General features: G+C 34.3%; 1 protein-coding gene across 5 annotated transcripts in view; it reads right to left on the bottom strand.

Moving 5' to 3' along the window:
* Positions 1-23,301, bottom strand: part of LOC132719314 (carboxypeptidase A5-like) — a 70,942-nt gene that overhangs the window by 8,263 nt on the left and 39,378 nt on the right. For 4 of the 5 annotated variants that reach the window (XM_060703079.1, XM_060703081.1, XM_060703080.1 and 1 more), the window contains 2 exons: positions 20,571-21,294; positions 682-783 (listed from right to left, as the gene is read on the bottom strand). In XM_060703079.1, the coding sequence (XP_060559062.1) occupies positions 682-783; positions 20,571-21,183 (715 nt within the window). In that variant the 5' untranslated portion in view covers positions 21,184-21,294. The remainder of the gene's footprint in view (positions 1-681; positions 784-20,570; positions 21,295-23,301) is intronic. The other variant, XM_060703083.1, reaches the window with a different exon arrangement.

Genomic DNA, 23,301 nt, shown 5'->3' with positions numbered 1-23,301 from the left:
AGCCCCCTGGTGGGGCCCCTTTTGACCCTAGGGTCATAATTTGAACAATCTTTATAGAAGACTACTATATCATGTTACATACCAAATATCAAGGCTCTACACCTTCTGGTTTTTCACAAGAAGATTTTTTAAGATTTTGTTTTAAAAAAAAAATTTCAAGGAATTTAATTCTTTTAACAACTGGTAGAGCTTCATGCAAGGAACATGCCTGCCAAGTCTCATTAAATTTAGCCAACTGGTATTGGAGAAGAAGTCATTTGAATAAAATAGTTAACACACGGACAGACAAATGACAGACAACACTGTGTTACAGAAGCTCACCTTGTCACTTTGTCACAGGTGAGCTAATAAGAAGTACAGAGTAATGATTCTTGTGCATTGCACTTCGGGTTATTGATACCAAGCTTGGAGTCAATCTGACCTAAAGTGAGTTATGCTCCCAACAAAAAATAAAGATCCCTGTCAAATTCTAATTATCAGGTTAATGGATACAATAAAATTTTCACCAAAACATATTTGTTAACTAAAGAGCACATGTCAAAGTCAAGGTCAAAGTAGTGATCTATCAGAGTTTCTGGCAATATGAATTCATGGCATTTAATAAATATTATACTTTAAATGGAGTGATTGATGGATATATAAAAGTTTAAATACCAGCCTTGGTAAATTGAATGTACAAACCTGCAAATGGAATGTAAATTTGTTTAATCCCCGAGTGAAGTGATAGGAAACCATCAAAGTGGACCTGCTCAGTCAAATCCCTGTAAGTTTGACTCTCTGGCTCTGAAAAATAGCAATAAGTCTCCACAACAAGATTGCATTTGTGAAAAAATGCCAAGATGCATGCATACAACACTAAATAGTAGGAACAGAAGTTTTTAGTTCACCTGAGCTCAACGTGCTCATGTTGAGCTATTGTGATCCACCAACGCATTAATACAGCACTAAATAGTAGGAACAGAAGTTTTTTTATTTCACCTTAGCACAAGGTGCGTCGTTGTGCGTCATGAAAAATCTTTTCAAACAACATCTCCTCTGAAACCAATGACTGCACAGTAACCAAACTTTACAGGAACGATCCTTATGTCCTCTACCACGTTGCAAACTAGAAATGTGTCCATGGGTGCCCCCACACTCCACTGTTTTGTCAATCTTATGACTCTAGGTCAAACATTTTTGGGCTACATGTACCACAAGTTGAAAACTAAAAATGTTTTACTAAGTAAAGGGCAAGAACTTTATAAATACTGAATAAATACACAAGCAAACCCAAAGGTGCATAAGTACATGTGCTGGCCAACATTCAAGTAAACTTTCAGGCCTACAGGTCAAATACTTTTTAAGCTATGCATGAACAAGTTGAAAATTGCAAATTTATACTAAGTAAAGGGCAATAACTCTAACAAAACTGAAACAAGAACGTGTTTGTTAAACACACATGCCCCCGGCTCAGATTCTTGTCAGTAGCAATATTTCAAAAAATGTTTACCCATTCACTCAGTTATGGACAGAAAAATTGCCAAAAAATTGTAAACACAAGTTATATAGCTTGACAAAGTCATGGCATTTTGTAATTGTGAAATAGATAAGTTGCCAAGTCATTGCTCTGACTTGTGAAATTGAAAAATACTCATCTTCATGCAAGTTATCTAAAATCCTACCAAATATGTAATACATCTGTCAATAAATAAAGGCTGTATGGGCAAAAGTGTAAAAATCTATTTTTAGCACTGGTGACCTTGACCCAACTGACCCCTTACTCCATCCAAAGGAAGAATACCATGCAAGTTATCTTCCTACCAAATATGAAATACATCTGTCAATAAATAAAAGCTGTATGGGCAAAAGTGTAAAAATCTATTTTTAGCACAAGTGACCTTGACCCACTGATCCCTACCCCAATCAAAAGGATGAATACCATGCAAGTTATCTTCCTACCAAATATAAAATATATCTGTCACTTAATAAAGGCTGTATGAGCAAATGTGTAAAAATCTATTTTTAGCACTGGTGACCTTGACCCAACTGACCACTAACTCCATCAAAGTTTATGTTTCTATCAATTATAAATAACATCTGTCTATCGAATAAGGTCAATACACCTGTAAAAATGTAAAAATAGATTTTTAACATTGGTGACCTTGACATTGGTAACATTGACCTTGACCCAAATGACCCCTTACTACACCATAAGAAGGAAGACCTCCCTTGGCATGTTTGTATTAATCTAAGACATCATCTAAAAAATAAAGGCTGTATGAGCAAAAATGTTTATATTTATTTTTTAAACCAGTGACCTTGACCCTAGAGACCGCTTACTCTGGACACAAAAAATTAGAGGACCATCAAAGGTATCCCCCTACTAAATATGAAAGATATCATTAAAGAAATAAAGCAATTAGGAGAAATTTAAGATAAATCCAACTTGCCGAAATAGGTTAACCAGACAAGGCCCTATTTTCAAAGTGAAAAAAAGGGAAATAACTGGGAAATATGGATGACACAGTTATATAACTTGGCAATATCATGTACTTTGTATTGATAAGTAAGTGTGGAAATTATAAAGCCATTAGTATAGATAGAACTTAAGATATTTCCAACTTGCCGTTTTAGGTTAACCATTATTCATTTTCTAAGTGCTGAAAAGGGCAATAACTTGGTAAATATGAAAGCCAGAGTTATGTAACTTGCCCAGATTATGTACTTTGTATTGATTAGTAAGTGTGTAAACTTAGAGGCCATTGGTACAGGTAGAACTTGAGAAAAATCCAACTTGCCGTTCTAGGTTAACCTTGTACGGACAGATGGACGGACGGTTCAATTACTATATGCCCGGGGGCATAAAAATTCACATGCAAACCCCAGGTGCATAGCTTCACAGTAAAGTTGATCATTATTCCTGTAAAGTTGGTTGATTCTAACTCGAGCACTCAAGGACCAAATACTGTACAAGTGAATATTTATGTGTCATAAAAATTTTGCGAATGTCAAAAAGTGGACTTTTTTCATGCGGAAATATTTGCAAAAATATGATTTCTTGATACAGTTTTTGTGATATCATTAATTACGCAGGTACATGTTAACTATATGCTGTTATTATAATCATTCTTTAATTCAGTTGTTTAATACTTTTATTATTTATATAACTGTTTGAAATAAACATTGTTAGTTTGATAAATACCTGATCACACATTTCTTTGTCAATTATTTTGAAACATTCTTTTGTATATGAAAACCAATTGTGTTAGTAACACATATATTGTTTTATTTAAAGTGATTTTTTAAGACCAAACTTGAACAATTTTTTAATAAGCAATGTGAAAAAATAATCTCAGTACATTATTATGAGCAGTTAAACTTATTCATGTAAGATGCTGTATGTCAACATGTTTTCAAATGATAGAAGAAAGTTTGCCTAAAATTAAATAATTTTTGCCCGATCAAATATTTGCGAATAATTTCAATTCACAAAAAAATAGCAAATATTTCCATGTCGCAAAATTAACCACTTATAAAGTAAGGTAATATAAAATAAATTCCCAGATTCTCATCTCCGCCCGCCCGGCAAAAATTGCTCCGCTGTTAAAATCAAATTCAACAACTACTAGCATTGTAAATAGTCATGCAGGAAACAGATATTTTTTCATTTGTCACTTATTTTCGCAATGCTGATTTTTATAATAAAAAAAGAAGTCACTAAAAGGAAACTTTGTTTTGTTAAAATTTGTTCAATAACACATTAGATATATTTTATTGATTAAAATTACTTATGGTACTGTTTACATTAGTTTAGAATGAGAAATTTTCCAGTATGTGTTGTACAATGGATATTTTCTTAAGAGAGTGGGGCGGGGATGGGGTGGAATCAATCGGGAAGAAAACACCAGAATGGCCTGATGATACAGGGTTTTGGAAATTATCTTTTTAAATTTTTTTCAAGCACTTCTTTACGGTACAGTGTATATTGATCAATTACAAAGATGCAGCAAAGACAGTTTAACATATTCAACATGGTTTGGGACTCCTACTTTTTCTGGCTTGGGAGTCTCATGATTTTAAAAATCCTATTGAGGACCCTTATTATGTCCAGATTTTGTTTGTTTCTTCAATGAAAGCCACACTCACTCTGTAATATAGGCCCACATTTGCCAGAAATTCCCTAGTAGAAGGTAACTGTTTATCTAAATTACTGCTCTGCAGGATATCTTATTATAACCCTGGCGTGAACTATAAACTGTCCATGGTGCATTATCGATACAACTCTTATCAGAAACAATATGGCCATTTACCAGTGGTCAGTGTGGATTGATTTCACCTCAACATTAGATAAGGTCTAAGGAATGAAAATAATGTTGATTCTGTGAAATATGTTTTATATAGATTTAACAACTGATTACAAATATAATAACAAAGCCATTAATTGTCATAGTGTTACATTAAGTTTTACAGTTTTAAAATACATGCATGATTTAATACAGAAAGTTGTAGGTATTTTACAGTTTAGAATAAGTAAACAAAGATGCAGTTAAGGAAACTGATATAACAAATCAATAAATCAGTAGTACTGCATGCCGCATTCCAAACAAATGTAGTAAAACAAATATTAATGTCTATGTCTGAAGAGTTTGCAAGTACCTGATTGATTCTTCTTTGAAAATTCAAATCAACACAATAAAACTATTTTCGCAACCTGTGTGAAAATCATGAATTTATAATAAATACATGTACATCATCAATAAATATTAAGCTTGTTATTAATAGCAGCTTAAACCACCACACAAATAAGCTTGCCAGATAATTCAAAGAACTGAAAGTATGCTATATTAAATAGCATTTTTGTAAAACCGAGATGATTTTCCGTGACTCACATTCTTACATTTTTAACCTTTTTGAAGAATTTAATTTGTCATGAAAAAATGAATCCCAAAACCAGGAAACAAAAATAACTGCATTTGAGTAAAGCATACAGACAAATTGAAAAAAATCAATTTGTTTTATAGATGTTTTTATTTTGACCTTGGGGTTGATGTAAGTGGTCTCTTTCTACGTGCACCGTGTTGTGGTGTGTCATCAAGCTGACGTTTTGATTTCTTCTGTTTAATATTTGGGAGGTCACAGAGAGACACAAAGTGTGCTTCAGGCCCAAAGTCATACTCAACTTCACCACATGAGTTCCTTTTCAAAACTCCACTTTCAACAAAGTTGGGTAGCACACTGCTATGACTTCCAACTGTTTCCATATACGAAATTTGTAACTGCATAAGTTCAGCGAGTCTTTCAATTGATGACTGTGGTGGGAGCCATTTCTTTGGATTAGCCGTTTTAAAACCTGCCTTTTGACTGGCGTCTTCCTTTTTACCAATGGTGATAGCTCGAATATCATCGAAGGAAACATTTGAATTTTGAAGTCGTTTTGGAGTGTAGAGGTTTTTTATCAACTCGATGAACAGTTCTTTATTAAGGACACATTTCCCTTCAACCGCTTTGTACAAATTATTTCTAAAATTGGCGTTGTCAATCACATATTTCAATACAGTTTCATGGGATATGGCATGGAACTTTGGTATGAAGTCATTTCCACCTAGGCATAAAGTGAATGCTATTTTCATACCAATGTATTGATCATTGTACCTGTGCTCAAACAGTGACAACATTCCTGTTATGTTGTATGTGTCAACCTTACCCCCAGCCTTCTGTAAGACAACAAACATGTCGTTTTTGTATGTGCCATCGTCATGTCTTGGCCAAAATTTGCTGACACCATATAAATGTATATACACAGCGTCAATGTCAGCAGACGTAACATAACACACGGCAGTATCTCCTGTGTTCATTTCACTTTGACAATGAATAAGCCAATCTGCAACAGACATCTCGGCTTCACCCTTTCTTTGTTTAATGTTTCTAATTTCAGAAACGCAGCGGTCCTCATTGTCAGCACTAAATTTACAAATGATTGGTACACTGTAATCCCCTAGAGCTATTCATTACTACATTATTCTTTGAGGTTGTTAAAATATAGTTATTATTATTATAAAATACAGGAATGTAACAGTATTAGTTTTGTATACCTGGTAATCTTTTCCACAGAACATGGTTTCCAAATGTCATGAGGTTGAAGAACTTCTCGTGCACATCCTTTTCACTTTCACATAATTCTAGCAAAGTTCTAGAGACATCACCATCTTGCAATGAAATAGGGTGCTTACATATGCAGTTCAAACTTCCATCACAGTCGGGCAAGTGCCATTCATCTGTTATTTTACTGTCAATCGGAAGACCTTGGATGGTAATGGGCAATGTGCACAGTTGTTTTGATCTATGCTCACCAGGGTTAGGATCCGCAATAAATTGTAGGCGTACTAAATTGTCCAACATCATTATTAAATGACAAGACCTCAAATTCACACTGGACTTTAATGCACCACATGTTGTATAGAACTCCAACGCATGTTCCTTCAAGTAAGTATTGTAGTAGCATAAATCCACGTTGGCATCTTTTTCAGCTGAATTTCAGCATAGGTTAAACTAGACGTGGCTCCTGTTGCGGAAGTAACATCAAACACAGAACCTACACTTTTGTACTCGATAAGTAGTTTTTGTGTATTACTTCTTTGAAAAACACCAATATAATTTCTGTTGTGTATGTTAAGCAAAATGTCATACACAAAGTACAATTTTTCCAGCTTCTTCCGCACAGACTCATCAGGGGTTTTACTCTTTCGTATTGTACCCAGATTTATGAAATGTTCAAAGAGAAGTTGTGATTCAATTGGTAGTTCAATATACCATTCATTGACAATATCAAAATTGTCAACAGTTAGTGGTTTGTTGCGGGTACCAGAAAAGCATGATTCACAGTGGTTGTTAAAGCCTCCGAGGTCTAAAGTTCCATCAATATGGGATTTAGCAAGCCATGTTGTTGAAACTCTGTCAAACTGCTTTGTTTCCAGCACATCTCTGAGACAAAATCTTGAAATTTTACCATCACTAGTAGTGTATTCTGTCAGCTCATGTGACAATATCAATGACACTTTTTCCAAATACACATTATGACGCCTTTTTAAGCTGTAAAAAACCCTTGTGCACAAATCATGAAAATCAGTTTCGAGACCACTTGTTTGAACAAAAACAGCCCAGATGCAGTTTATTTCTTTAGAGTTTGTCACATCAAAACTGACTGCATTTCCTATGCTATCTGGGCAATAAATATCTAAAAGTGATTTTATGTCATTGTCTATTGCTGACGCAATGTGGACCTGACCAGCTACAATTCTTATTTCATCATCTTTTTCTGAAGATTTGTATCGAAGTATGTTTTTTTCTAATTTGTGCTTGTGAGGATCGGCTCCACTCTTTGCTACATTCATTCAGTGACAGGAGAGACTGGAATCTTGAACACTTTAGGTTTACTATGTCTTCATATGACAATTCTCTGAACTGTATGAATTTTGAGAAGTCATTCTCAAACCAGCATATTTGTTTCCATTCCAACTGATTGAAATTCTGCTTATAATCTACTACCAATGTTGGAATATCACTTTCATTGATATTTAAAGAGTCAAATAATATTGATGTTCTTAATATCTGTGTTTTGGCTATCAGTTTGTAAAGTTCTAATGACGTTGTTTGAAATGTACTCTCTTCAGACACAAGCTGTTGTTCAATATCTCTAAGTATCTTCTTACAGGAATTGGTTGTATTATGTTGGCATAAATATTTAAAAACTGTCAATACTGTGGCACATTCTTTGCCTAGAAATGTTCTTGAACCACCCTGAAAAGATTTGAGAGCGCGTTTTAAATTACTTTTCTGAATATTGTCTCCACTTCTGCTAAGGACACTATATATAAACATCCTCAATGAATATAAAATTCTCATTGGTATTCTGATCTTTGTTGATCTTGGTGGTTTGAGAAAATTTCATGATAACCCATTGATGAGAACCTGTAAAAGAAACCTTAAAGTTTGAGTAAAACTTAAAAGCGACTATTTTCAATAACTTATATTTTGTTATAACCTATGGTTGATAAGAAGTAGTGCCTAAATGGACACATAGACATTGTTGTGACATTGGACTGAATTGACTGTTTATACATATTTCATTAATAATATTTTATGGTAAATGTAATAAATGTAGATGGTCTATTAACAAAGCTCCTACTCTGAACAAGTTCTAATAAAATTAGATAGAAACGGTGACCTATAGATAGTTTGAAAGGTTCTACAATAATTTGATTCAGTAAAATAGGTTGTTGTACAAGGCTAAATTTCAATAGTTTCTTATCACATAATTGTAAACGTTAAACAAATGATTTTTTATATATGTACTTTTTTCTTGATTGTAAAACTGACTGCCAATTCAATGGAAATAAATTTCAAACTAATTTCTGACAAAAAAAAAACACAAATAGAAAAATTTGTCCTGAGTGGTATTTACAAAGTTATTAAAAGTTCATATTATTACAGGAAGCCCCAGTGCCTGTTACATAAGTTAGCCTTAAATCTATTCATTAACGTAAATATAATGAGCACTCAAAACTGCTTAAATACAAATGCAGCACTTTACTTTCAATGTATGTTTTATCTTAAATGACCGAATTATTTCTCCGATCTAGACATGTATAAACTAATGCTTGTTACTGAGTATACATTTTAATTCGAACAGTAAATAAATAAGTATCTTACCTTTTCATATTTGCCTTCCACTGTGTTTTAAAATGAAAACAATTATCATATAAAAAGAAAACAGACTTAAACCTGCTATTCAACAAAATAATATGAACAAGAGGCCAGCAATTTATTTGTATTAGTATTTATGTAAACAGAAGTACCATCATTAGTTTCTGGTTTGGGCTTATCAGATGGAAATGGGATATTAATTGCCCCCCATGCTGTGAATCAGCCACACTGACCACTTAATGTCTTCATGGTAATTCTGTAAATAACAGTACTGGCCAGATCAGTAGTGATCAGATTTTTGGGTCTATGGTCTCGTCTGCACTAAGAAAGGTTCAAATTTCATAGCTGTACATCAAAGGACAAGAAAGTAGGTCACATCATCAAAATCTAGGTCACCTGATAATTTTACACATGGCTGTACATCAAAGGACAAGAAGGTAGGTCACTGTTCCCTTTGGCAAGGCAAAATTTTGACTAAACAATCTTGATACAGATCCATCAAACAACGTTTCATGTCAAATATCTAAGCTGTAGCTTTCTCTAATTCAGAAAACATTTGTTTTAATTTCTGTTTACATAATGAGAATCCGAGGACCTATAGATGATATCATATAGCAAACATCAAAGCTCTAAGCCTTGTACCTTCAGACAAGAAGATTTTTTAATTTTTTACTATATGTACATAGTAACAATCAATGACCCCCAGGACGGGGCCAATTTTTTTAACCCCAGGATATAATTTGAACATTCTTGGTAGAGGTTCACAATGCAAAGTCTCATGCCAAATATTTAACGTCTGGCATTTCTCAATTCAGAGAAGAAAATTTGTTAAGTTTTTACTATATACATATAAGGAAAACTATCGCCTCTGGGGCAGGGCACTTTTAACACAAGGGGCAATTATAATTTAAACAACTTTGGTAGAGGACCCATAGATGATATTATATACCAAATATCAAAGCTACCTTCAGACAAGAAGATTAAAAAAAAATTTATTATATCTATAAAAGTGAAAATCAATGACCCCTGGGGCGGGCCCAATTTTGACCCCAGGGCTATAATTTGAACAATCTTGCTAGAAGTTCACTACACAATGTTTCATGCAAGGTATCTAACCTCTAGCATTTGTCAATTTTGAGAAGATGATTTTTTTTAAGTTTTCACTATATACATATAAGCAAAACCTATGACCTGCAGGGCAGGGTTTATTTTGTCACTAGAGGCTAAATTTGAACAACTTTGGTAGAGTACCTATATAGATGATATCATAATACCAAATATCAAAGCTCTAAGTCTTGTACTTTCAGACAAGAAGGCATTTTAAGTTTTTTCTATATGTACACATGCCATGGCAACCAGATTTCTGCATGGAATGAATTCTTTGAACAACTTTGGAAGCCCTTCACCGAAGGATCAATCCTGCCAAGTTTGGTTGAAATTGGACAAGTGTTTTTTCACAAGAAGATTTTTTAAGTTCACTATATAATCTATATAACACACACATACACACACGCACACCTGCACACACACACACACACATGTGAATCGCTATATGCCACCACATCGCAGATACTGCGGTGGCATAAAAAGAATTTCGCACAGTCTGTTCATGGTCAGTGTGCTGATTTATTTGTATGTACTCTTTATAATATCAAGTCATGGTATAAAAGTGAAAATAAGATAGCTTTTTAATACAACAGGTAAATCTCTGTACTTTCTTCCCCAAATTTTCAATAGGTTAGATGTTATTATTTTTGCTATGTGATATATAAGTATGTTTTTCTTTTTGTGTAGCTTGAATCATTGGTTGATAAATTAATTTTTAACAGACTTAACTCCAGAAAAAGTAATATTGATCACCATAGGCATAGTACTTCTTTATTCAACTCTTATAAAATTATGAACATATATATTTTTTTCTTTAATTATTATAAGTTTTGTTGATAAACAATTGCAATGTAAATTGGAAAAGGCATCGCTTCATTCTTTTTTCCGCAAAATATATGTATATACTCTCATTCAATATAATCTAAATACATATAATTATTATGTTCAGTGTTCAACTCAATATTATCAGAAATAGGATACTGATTGAATTGATATCAATAGATATTATACTTATCTTTGCTGATAGTAAAATAAGATGTCTTATTTTGTAACAGTACATGTATATATTGGTTCTTTTTTTGTCCAAACATCAATTTGTTTGATGTCAGAATACGAAAGGTTCAATAAAACATATCATAACGATCAAGATATATTATCATGTTGCTTCTATTCTCAATCTGAATCTATATATTTTACATAATATTAACACCTAAATAGCTTATAATAGAACAAATTGTTAAATATTGACCTCCTTGTGTGTAATTCCTAAACCGAGAATGGAAAATAAAAAATAAAATCCACCCATCCGCCCCATTATTTTCCAAAATTTGAATGAGAATTTAGTTATTTATTTTCTATTGCCTAACACAACATAATGGAATAGTTTTTACTAAGTCAAGGGCAATAACTCTAGAAATACTGGATAAATCCACAATCAACAAGCGAAACGCCAGGTGTACAACTACACATGCTGACCAACATTCCTGTAAAGTTTCATGACTCTTGGTCAAATACTTTTTGAGCTATGTGCGACACAAAATGAGAACAGATGGACGGAAGGACAGATGGACAAGGGTAAATCTAAATGCCCCCCTTATAGTGGGGCACAATTAAAGTCCAGGAGACAAAATTAGCCCTGCCCCTGGGGGTCTTAGGTTTTCTTTGGTATATGATATTATCTATAGGTCCTCTATGAAACTTGTTCGAGTTTTGCCTCTAGTGTCAAAATCATAAAAAACCTTCTCCAAATTGACAAAAGCTAGTGAGGTTAAATAATTGGCATGAAGCATTGTGTAGTGGAACTCTACCAAGATTGTTCAAATTATAGCCCTGGGGTTGAAGTTTCGCGCCCTGGGGTCATAGGTTTACCCTTTATGTATATTAAGTAAAAACTTTAAAAATCTTCTCCTCCAAATTGACAAAGGCTAGAGGTAATATTAGGCATGAAGCATTGTGTAGTGGAACTCTACTCCCATTGTTCAATTTAAAGCACTGGGGTTAAATTTGGCCCGCCCCGGGAGTCATAGGTTTTCCTTATATGTATATAGTAAAAACTTAAAAAACTTCTTGTCTGAAGGTACAAAGCTTAGAGCTTAGATATTTGGTATATATAATATCATCTATAGGTCCTCTACCATAGTTGTTCAATATTTGCCCCTATTGTTTACACTGACCCTGACACAAATAATAGTTTGTCTTCAGGTGAGAGCTTTTTTTTTCCATTTCTATGTAAATGACCTTTGGCAAAACTAATGCAACCGCAGTGTCTAGTGAATTTGGGGGTCAAGGTAATATTTCAGCATATCAAATGAAAGACAATGTGCAGATGTGTCTAATATTCATATACAAAGGTTGTAGTATAATAACTGATTCAAAATAAAGGTATTCTTACTTGATAAAAAGTTTTGGTATTTACTGTATTACATAGCTGTATCAAACTTTGAAATACAGTTACAGTTATTTTACTTTAATACTATCTTTTCAATTAAGCATTATTATTAATTTCTGAATAAATGAAAAAATATTTATGATTTAAATCATCATTACACATAATTATGGTGTTAATCATAATGTCCATATAATGTGCTTAGATCATTTCTCTTGCTAGAGGTCATGATCTCATATCCACCGTGTATATCCAGTAACAAGGGAATTATTATTATTATATACCAAACTTCTTAAGCACTTTTTTCATGCACATTGACACGTTCAAAAGTACTGTACAGTATAACCAAATAAATGATACAATGTTTAAAAGAAAAAAAAAACAACAAAAGAAACAAATTAAAACATCAATATCGCCCAAGTCACAAATTCAAATCAAATGTAGTTTTAAAAAAGTTAAAAAGACCCACATAAATAATAAAATTCAGGTAAGAACCTTAAAAATAATCAGTCCAAATAAAACCTCTTAAATAAGTGAGTTTTAAGTGCTCTCTTAAACACTGTAAGAGTTTCACAGCTTTTAAGTGTTCTAGGTAGGGCATTCCATACTTTAGGGGCTGCTGTCATAAAAAAAACGGTCACCATAAGTCACAGTCCTACTTCGCCGTACAACAAGTGCTAAACAATCCTTCTGGGGCCTACGTTGTTTGGATAGGGTATAAATGTCTAGCATGTTTCGTATGTACGTAGGTGCCTTAAACACATATGTAAGAAGTTTGTACTAGACTCTGATGTGCACAGGAAGCCAATGTAGTTCCTTTAAAACTGGGGTTATGTGGCAGTTTCGCGGTGTCCTGGTAATAACACGAGCAGCCGTATTTTGAACATTTTGGAGCTTGTTGAGAACATACTTTTGAGATCCATATAGCAACGAATTACAGTAATATAATTTTGATGTCACTTAAACGAGTTTATCAAGGTTCTGGTTGAATCAACAGTCATGTATTTACGAATTAGACCTATTTGTCGTATTTTCATGAAGCATGAACGAGAAACTGAGTTCACATGTTGTTCCATGTCTAAATGAGAGTCCAATACGGCGCCAAGGTTTCTAACTGTTGTTGATGGTTTTATTACAGAATCACCGACTCTTACAGTAAGATCTTCAACATCACTTCGTTTTGGTACAAAGACGATCACCTCTGTTTTGTCCGCATTGAGTTTCAGAAAGTTATTACTCATCCATAGTATGATGTCATTCAGGCATGCTTCAATCCGTCGCAAGGTCTCATTGCATGAAATGGCTTCCTTTGGTTTAAATGCCAATTGCGAATCGTCAGCGTAGAAATGATGTTGAAGTTTATGCTTCCGACAGATCGCGCCCACAGGTTTGGTGTACATGATGTAATTCTTCGGACCAAGAACTGACCCTTGTGGCACAGAAAATGTCATACATACAGGTTTTGACAGTTCACCATTGACGCAGACAGTTTGATGACACTCACACAGATATGATTTCATCCATTGTAAAGGTTTGCCTACTATTCCGAAGTGTTGTTCGAGCCTGCAAAGGAGGGTACTATGGTCGATCATATCAAAAGCAGCAGATAAGTCCAACATTACTAGAACAGTAGCTTCATTCTGATCAAGAGAACGGAGAATGTCATTTTGTACACATAATAGGGCAGATTCTGTTGAATGAAACTGCCTATAAGCAGACTGACGCTCTTCATGAAGTTTATGTGCAGATAGGTGTCTTTCAAGTTGGGAGTCGACAACTTTCTCGAGAATTTTGCAGACAAACAATAAATTAGATACAGGACGGTAGTTTTTCATAACCTCTTGATCCAACCCTGACTTTTGATTAAAGGTCTGACTCTAGGACTTTTAAAAGCGGGTGGTACATAGGCTCTCTCAAGTGAAGTGTTTATGATTTTTGTTATCAATGGTAATAGTTCATTTAAACAATCTTTCATCAGCCATGTTGGAATGGGGTCAAGTTCACAGAATTTGTTTGGCAAATTGCGAATAATTTTTGAAATTTCCATATCAGAGACTACTGAAATGTTTGAAAATTGCTCTCCATTAAAGGTGCTTCAGGGACAACATTGTCTGTTTGTTGGTGAGACTTGGTCCTGGCTATACCATTACGTATGCCTTCAACCTTATCCACAAAGAAGTCACTAAAGTCTTGTGCTAGAACGTTTGCAGATTTACCAGATGGCAGCACATCTGTGTTTGCACCCATCAAATGCCGGGTCACTTTAGTAAGGTTTTTCATATCACGACCACATGACTCTACTTTCTCAGTGTAGTACATGTATTTGACTTTGGACATATTTAGAAGCTTATTCGTAACAGCGCATTGGTTTCTATAAATTAAGTGATCTATTTTAAATCCAGTCAAGCGCCACTTTCACTCTAACTGACGTCTTAAATGTTTAGCATCATGTAGTTCTTGGGAATACCACGGATTCATTGGTCTTACAACAATGCTCTTGGACTTAAGGGGTGCGTGTTTGTCAAGAAGGAGAGAAAGGCCGTTGTTGTAGGCATTAACTAGTTCATCAACATTGGAGCTTTCTTAAACACTATTTAAAATATCTGATGTCAAAATATCTGTTTTAAACTCATCTATTGATTTTATTTTTCTGTAAGTCACAGTTTTTCGTACTGGTGGTGGTTTTGATACACTAGCATTAAATACAACAGCGAAGTGATCACGAGACGTGTTTCCATTATTGAGTGGGAGTACAGGATCAGATATTTCTACATTTGATACCGTTGAGTCTGTATCTCTGGTAATGAGCACATCTAGTATGTGGCCTGCTACATGAGTTGGTTCAGTGACGTGTTGTCGCATGCCACACGCTTCCAAGACACTTTTGAATTTTGCGGTGTTAGGGTTTGAAAGATTGTCCAGGTGAAAATTAACATCGCCCACCACAATAATATCGTTCTCAGCAGTTGTAAAGTTTGCAAGAAATGTTGGCCATTCATCATCAAGAAATGTACTAGTCTTAAAGCTGTTGTGTTTGTGTGGAGGCGGCCTATATACCACAGCTAATCGTAGAGAAAAGTTTTTTTACAGTGATGTTGCAGTCCATATATTCAGATGAGGTAACATTAGTATAATTGCGACTGGATGCAAGCATAGTAAGTTTTAGGGGTGCCTTGTAAATAACCGCTACTCCACCACCACGACCTTGGCGATGAACATGGGCAATTTTGTATCCACTAGGTACTAATTCAGCAATACACGCTGTGTCACCAGGACCACCAAGCCACGTTTCTGTCACAGCGATGATGTCAAAATCATTGGATATGATGTAATCAGAAAAGGCCAAACTCTTATTTTTCACTGATCTTGAATTGTGACAACATACTTTAATCTTAGTTTGCCCTTTGCAAACAGACAGTGGTTCAAATGTGATCTTTCTCAAATTGTCAGGATTAACACTGTTTATATTGGGATTATGTCTTTGTTCAAAATTTGTTATTCTTGTTGATACATTCTGAGGTAAAGTTTTAATATTATGAAGGTGAATTCAATCATTTGTGTCCCATATTCGTCTTTCAATGACACAACCCCCTCTAGTACCCCTATATGGACCTTTCCAGTGTTTGCAGTTTTATGTAAATTGGCTAACTTGTTATCCAATTGCTACACTGGGATTATACATAATTACTGGTTGACCTGGTTTGCACAAAAGAACACATGCTTATGTTTGTGATACTGTTTGTGAGCAGTTGACCTAGCAATGAATAGAAAAGGTGTGGCTAAATGTTCCGCTACGAAATACCTGAAAGGTCCATTGCTTAAGTATGTCTAGCTGTTTCAATGTTTCTAGTACACAATGATCAAGTTTGGCTGGTGATAATTGCCTTATATTTATGATGTAGGCTACACCTAATATATTGGATAATCCCTGGTATACACTGATCAGCTAAATCCGCCTTAGGCAAGATACACATATCTGAAATTTTAATTGAAATATCAGTTATGTTTATAAATTCCAAATTTCCACAAAAACTGCAAATTTATTTCTTACAAAAAGTATATATATATTCAAACATTACACATTCATAAACACGTATGACAAATTTCAGGGGAATTTTTTAAGTATTTCTTGTTGAAATTAAAAGTTCACAGAGCACATTTTTTGCAGCCTACATCTGAAGCACTGACTGAAGCAACGGCGGTTATCTCATTAAAAGAAGCTAAATCTTATTTTACCAGCTTCCTTCTAAATTTGTTATACCTAATTTGGTCTTAGGTATACAGAATATGAAAAAACAAGCAAATTCGTTGAATTTATATCCCCCGCCGAGTTCTGGTTATTATTAACACAACAACTGAAGACATAAGGCTTTATTTATATATTAATCATGGCATAAACAGTAATATTCTTTGAACTTGATAAATATTCAGGGCAATAACAGAGCCATAACTTTGTGTTAAATAGTAATATCTGGAAATGCCAATGAGATGTATGCATACTGCATAACTAATCAAGGGCCATAAATCTGAGTTATAAGTATCTGACCGGAACAAGGCGACTATATGCACATCTCCTCTTAGTATCCCATAAAGTTTCATTGAATTCCAGCCAGTAGTTACAGAGAAGTAGCACGGAAACGATTATTGCTCTGGTTGTATACTGCCTAAGTTATCAAGGGTCATAACTCTAAGTTAAAATGTCTGACCCGAACAAGGCGACAATATGTGCATCTCCTTTTGGTATTGAAGGTTCCAATAAAGTTTCATTGAATTCCAGCCAGTAGTTGCAGAGAAGTAGCGAGGAAACAAATATTTTTCTATATGCATACTGCATAACTAATCAAGGGCCATAACTCTGAGTTAAAGTGTCTGACCCCAACAAGGCAATGATATGCGCATCTTCTCTTGGTATTGAAGGTTCCCATAAAGTTTCATTGAATTCCAGCCAGTAGTTGCAGAGAAGTAGCGCGGTAACGATTTTTGCTCTATATGCATACTGCATAACTAATCAAGGGCCATAACTCTGAGTTAAAGTGTCTGACCGGAACAAGGCGACAATATGCGCATCTCCTCTTGGTATTGAAGGTTTTCATAAAGTTTCGTTGAATTCCAGCCAGTAGTTGCAGAGAAGTAGCGTGGAAACAATTTTTCTCTATATGCATACTGCATAACTAATCAAGGGCCATAACTCTGAGTCAAAGTGTCTGACCGGAACAAGGCAATGATATGCGCATCTCCTCTTGGTATTGAAGATTCCCATTAAGTTTCATTGAATTCCAGCCAGTAGTTGCAGAGAAGTAGCGTGTAAACGATTTTTACTCTATATGCATTATAACTGCATAACTAATCAAGGGCCATAACTCTGAGTTAAAGTGTCTGACCGGAACAAACCGATGATATGCGCATCTCCTCTTGGTATTGAAGGTTCCCATAAAGTTTCATTGAATTCCAGCCAGCAGTTGCAGAGAAGTAGTGCGGAAACGATTTTTACCCTATATGCATACTACATAACTAATCAAGGGCCATAACTCTGAGTTAAAGGGTCTGACCGGAACAAGCCGACGATATGCGCATCTCCTCTTGATATTGATGATTCCCATAAAGTTTCGTTGAATTCCAGCCAGTAGTTGCAGAGAACTAGTCCGGACAGATTGACGGACGGACGGACAACGCCAAAACTATATCCCCCTCCCGATTCCATCGGCGGGGGATAAAAATGTTTTGAATGTGTTAAATGTACATATTTTTTTTGACGAAACACAAGTCATTTTAAACGGTAATCAGGTTGACTTTATCAACTTAAGGTATGCACATGCCTTTGTAAAAATCAGTTACTGCCTTGTTCAAACCTAATACGTTTATCTCGAAAAAATTTTATCTCGACATTTTTTTGGACCCGATGACTCTGAGATAACGAGAGTCGACTGTATAAAATCTGAATCTTAAAATTATATCACAATGTTCATATTTGTATCTGAAATAGTGCATGTGTTAAAACTTACTGGTTGCAATTGCTAACGGAAAACAACAGTTCCAGTAGTCAGTGCCTGCTATGCAATTTTATGGTGAAGATTTATGCATTGCTATGGAAATGTTTGCTATGGAAGTCACTGGTTGCTATGAAAAATTATAGTTTGCTCTGAAAAGTCAATGGCTTGCAATTTGCTATGAAAACTAAACTTTAGGGATTTTAGATTTAGAGAAGAAATGTTTTTAATTATTTACAATATACATATAAGGAAAATCTATGTTCCTTCATGGCGGTGCAATTTTTACCCGAAGGCTTTAATTTGTAGAATTTTTGTAGAGGTCCACCAGACAATGTTTCATACCAAATATCTAAGCTAAAGCCTCTTTAATATAATAGAAGGTCTTTTTTTTTTTTTTTTTACTTTATACATATAAGGAAAATCAATGACCCCCTGGGGCAGGGCCAATTTTGAACCCAGTGATTTTATTTGAACAAACTTGGAAAACACCTATTAGAAGATGTTTCAGGCTAAATATCTAAGCTTTAGTTCTTTGGCTTTTTTAGAAGAAGATTTACTATGTTTTTACTATATACATATAAGGATAATCAATGACACTCACGGGCAGTGCCAATTTTTCCCCAGAGATTTTATTTGGTCAAATTTGGTAGACACTAACTAGAAGATGTTTCATGTTAAATATTAAAGCTCTAGCTCTTATGCTTTTTAGAAGAATTTGGGTTTTTTTGTTTTTTATTTTATACATTTTCAATTTTTACCCACGGCTTTTATTTGAACAATCTTGGTAGACATCCCAAGAAGATGTTTCATGCTAAGCTGTATCTTAGCATGTAACAGTATTCTTTGAAGAAACTTTAAAGAGCTTCGTTCATGCCAGGAACATTTCTGCTTAATTTAAACAATATTGGCCAATATGTATAGGAGGAGCTGTTGTCTTAAGAAAACGTTAAATGCCATTCATAACACACAACACACAGAGTGACAGACACACAAAATTGGACACTGAGTGATCACAATAGCATACCCTTGAGCACTTTGTGCTCAGGTTAACTAAAAATATTTCAATATGTATTGTCTCCCTTTCATTATTTAACTCATGAGTTGGACTATTTCATAGCAAGGGGAATGTTTTGAAAAAAAGCCAATATATTGGGCAGTGCCACTTTTTACCAAAAGCTATAATTTGAATAATATTAACAGAGGTTCACTCTAGACAATATTCATGCTAAATATGCTTGTAGTTTTAAAGAATTTTTTTTAACTATATACATATTTATGAAGGTGTCAAAATAATTGACGGACTTCCAATTATTTATGGTAAATTGTACTGGATTTATTAGTTTATACCAATTTATTTTAGTTTGATTGTGTTAGAAGCTATAAGCTTATTGGAACTGTCTCTCGAATCCGTTCCTCAGGAACCTATCAGTACTTAGCAATACGTGTAAAGTTTCTTGCTCAAGGTAATGACTGTGATTTGCACCTGATGGGGTTTGAACCCACATGGCCAGCAATACTTAGATCACTGGTCTGACGCATTAACCATGCCGCCACTTATTCAATTAATTCTATACGGACCATGAAAAAACCTTTTACACATAAAATTTCGTGTTGTGTATAGTTTTTTTTATGAAGAATAAAAAGGGGAAAAACTGGGACTTACATTTTACTTTGGCACATAGAGAAAATCAACTTACCAAAGTTCGACTCAAAGAAGTTCTACTGTAATTTACATAGGCTCTAGGCTTTTTAGTTCAAAAGGATAATGTTGTGGTATTTTTACATTCTTTCTATTACTCCTTTTGGTTGCCATGGCAACCAGATTTCAGCATGGAATCAAATTCTTCGAACAACTTCAGAAGCCCTTCACCCAAGGAACAATTCTTAAGTTTGGTTGAAATCTGACTTCAGGTTTTTAAGGAGTAGATTTTTTAAGGTTATTATCTAATACACACACAAACAAGTGAATCGCTATATGCCACCATCACATTAAAACTTGCTTGAGTAATATAACATTCATTTGCTTTAAATAAAATAATAATGATAACTAAATTTCAATAATTTTGCTAATAATTAATTAATTAAGAATTGTCAAAGTTCTTTAAAAACAATCTTGTTCATTATTTCCATTTAGTTCTGATTGTGTTTCAAGTTCCTTTGACATTAATCACCACAGTCATTTATGATAACTCCAGTCGTTCTGGTAGAAAAAACATCAGATTCCTGTCAATGTATAATTACAGGCTGACTTTATTTAGAATCAAAATAGAACCAATAACTGTCTATAAGCAAAATTTCCTGTTACTGGAAGAATTTGATGGGGATAACTAATAAGCAACTAACACTATCTCAGAAACAAAATAAAGTTAAACATAAGATAAATTTATCTACATGAACTTAACTACCTGAAAATGGTTTTATTCCACGATACTCTTCATCAGAGGGATCTTTTGAGCTGCCTTTTCCTCCAAATTCCCAATCAAAGTTTCTATTTAAATCTACCCCAGAGCTTGTACCTCTCCAACAATAATTGTTTGATGTTTCAACATGCTGTCTACCATCTGGATTAGCTATTGCAACTATGTATATATCTAACTGGTTCAGATCTACATCAGGGTCTTCAGAAGTTTGCCAACTAAAGAGTAACTTTTTAAGCATTTGAAATAATGATTCAACAGGTAAAAATTCTCTTGCATGTTCACCAAAAGACAAAAGCACTTTAACTCGATCTGAATTCTTCAGATTAACATTTTCAAAATTTGTTACACGTAAAACATGCTGTTTTTTTCCAAGTTTTGATAAATATTTTTCAGGTTCTACATATCTTACAAAACCTCTATTTGCCTCAAGAAAATGTTCTATTGTCATGGAAGCTGATGTTAAATTGTGGTAAACTTTGTAGTCTGGTTTAAACCTTTCTCTCTGCCGTTTCACATCCATTGTGTAAACATGTAAAACATTAATACAAAGCAAAAATATTCTGGTTAATGTTACTGTGCTTGTTTGTATTTGACTCATTGCATATTCTGTATGTCATGAAAACTTTATTTTGACTCTTTTCTAATCTTGATTTCAATTACATTTGCAGGTGTAAATATATGAAAAGGATGAAATGTAGTTTCCTCCTGACTGAAATTCAATGAACATATTTCAAGAACATAACCAATATTTAATTGAAATAACACATGTAGTAGTAGTGTTTATTTTAATAAACAAGAGCGATCAGTGATCACATGTGTCGCCTCATGATGCAAATTTCATGTTGGGACAAGTTTTGTGACAGACAGACGGACAGTGCACAACTAGACTTGGTACTGATCATTCCTGTAAAGTTTGGATAAAATTGCACCAGTAGTTTATGAGGAGTAGTCCGGACAAGCTTTTGTGTATCTGGCAACACACAGAAAAAAACACCTTTTTATCAAATTTATAACTCGTCCAAAAATCATTCAACCGGAAAACCCGTTCAATATGCACAAGGACTTGAGATTCAGATCAATCCAGTAAAGTTTCATTGAAATTGCATTAGCGGTATAAGAGAAGTAGTCCGGACACACTTTAAAAATAAAAATTATTAAAGGGCCATAACTCTGACAAAAATCATTGAACCGGAAAATGCTGACAATATGCAAAACTAGACTTGGTACTGATCATTCCTGTAAAGTTTGGATGAAATTGCACCAGTAGTTTATGAGGAGTAGTCCGGACAAGTTTTGTGACGGACGGACAGACGGACGCACAGACGGACGACGGAGAAGTGATCCCTATATGTCGCCACTACTCCGTAGAGGTGACACAAAAATCAAAAACATAAGATATAGATGTACACTCAAGTTAAAATGTGTAAAAGTTTGGTTTACATATAATTTCTGTTAACTTTTAGCTTATTTCTTCCTGATGATAAATATGTTTATTCAAGAATGAATGTCTGGTTAGCACAATTGACTGGGAATCTAGCAATCCTGGTTCAATTCCCAGATAGTGCAGGTCACTTTCGAATTGTGATTGAGCATGAAATCCTTTCCATTGTCATTAGCATTGTACCTCTGCTTTTGCATGTACAGAAGTTATCAGTTCCTTGAGAAAGTGAAGGCAACTTAAGTACTGGTAAACTAATTCACAGCCTGCCCAGGAATGATACAATTTTTCTATTTTAGTAACATTTATTATTATTGACCTCAGGGGGTCCAAAAGCAATCACAACCATGGTCTTCATATAAGCTAGCTATATACCAAATTTGATTACAATATCTAATTCTTAAGTCTTAAGTTACCACATGGAAAACATTTTTCCGTTTTTAGTACCAGTGTCCTTGACCCCAGGCAATCCAAAAGTAATCCCAACTGGAGTCTTCATACAAGCTTGCTTTATATCAAGTATGATTGCAAGATTTAATTGCTTACTCTAGTTGATGTCTGGAAACCATTTTTTATTTCTAGTCACAATGACCTTGACCCCATAAGCAATCCAAACCAGGTTTCCACATAAGTTTCCCTACCAAAATGAATTTATGTGACTTACATGTTTCTTATATGCAACTTATACATGACTTGTAATAGAACTATGTCACATAGAAATCAACTAGAAAACCTGTCTAAGTCAGTTATAGGAAATAATGTTACATATATGTCACTTTCAGCCATTTTTTTCTCAACATTAGTCACAACATTAGTCACATACAAGTCACATGTAAGTCCCTTATACAGGTCAAGTTTGAGATAACCAGTTTCTCTCAAAAGTGTTAGAGGTATCAACTTGAAACTTCATAGGTGGATTTATCTTATTGAGAAGGAATGCTGTGCGCAAGAATGATAACTCTACCCTTTAAAATTTTTGAGTTATTGCCCTTTGTTATTTTTCATACTTTTTGTCTGGAGCTTAAAGCTAACATACTAACATTCAAAAACCTTGTGACCTTGACCTTTCACAGTGACTCCAAAATCAATAGGGGTCACTTACTAGTTATGACCAATCAGTATGTGAAATGTGAAGACTTTGTGATAAAAAGTCTTCAAGATAATATGCGGAAACCATTCTGACATTTAAGGCCCCTGTGACATTGACCTTTTATATAGTGACCCTTAAAGCTATATGGATCATCTGTTGGTTATGACCGATCACTATGTGAAATATGA

Source organism: Ruditapes philippinarum, unplaced genomic scaffold (assembly GCF_026571515.1).
Source record: "Ruditapes philippinarum isolate M1 unplaced genomic scaffold, ASM2657151v2 ctg399_1_1_1_1, whole genome shotgun sequence".
Classification (NCBI taxonomy): Eukaryota; Metazoa; Mollusca; class Bivalvia; order Venerida; family Veneridae; genus Ruditapes; species Ruditapes philippinarum.
The sequence above is the reverse complement of the archived record's forward strand: the minus strand, read 5'-3'. Positions and strand labels throughout refer to the sequence as shown.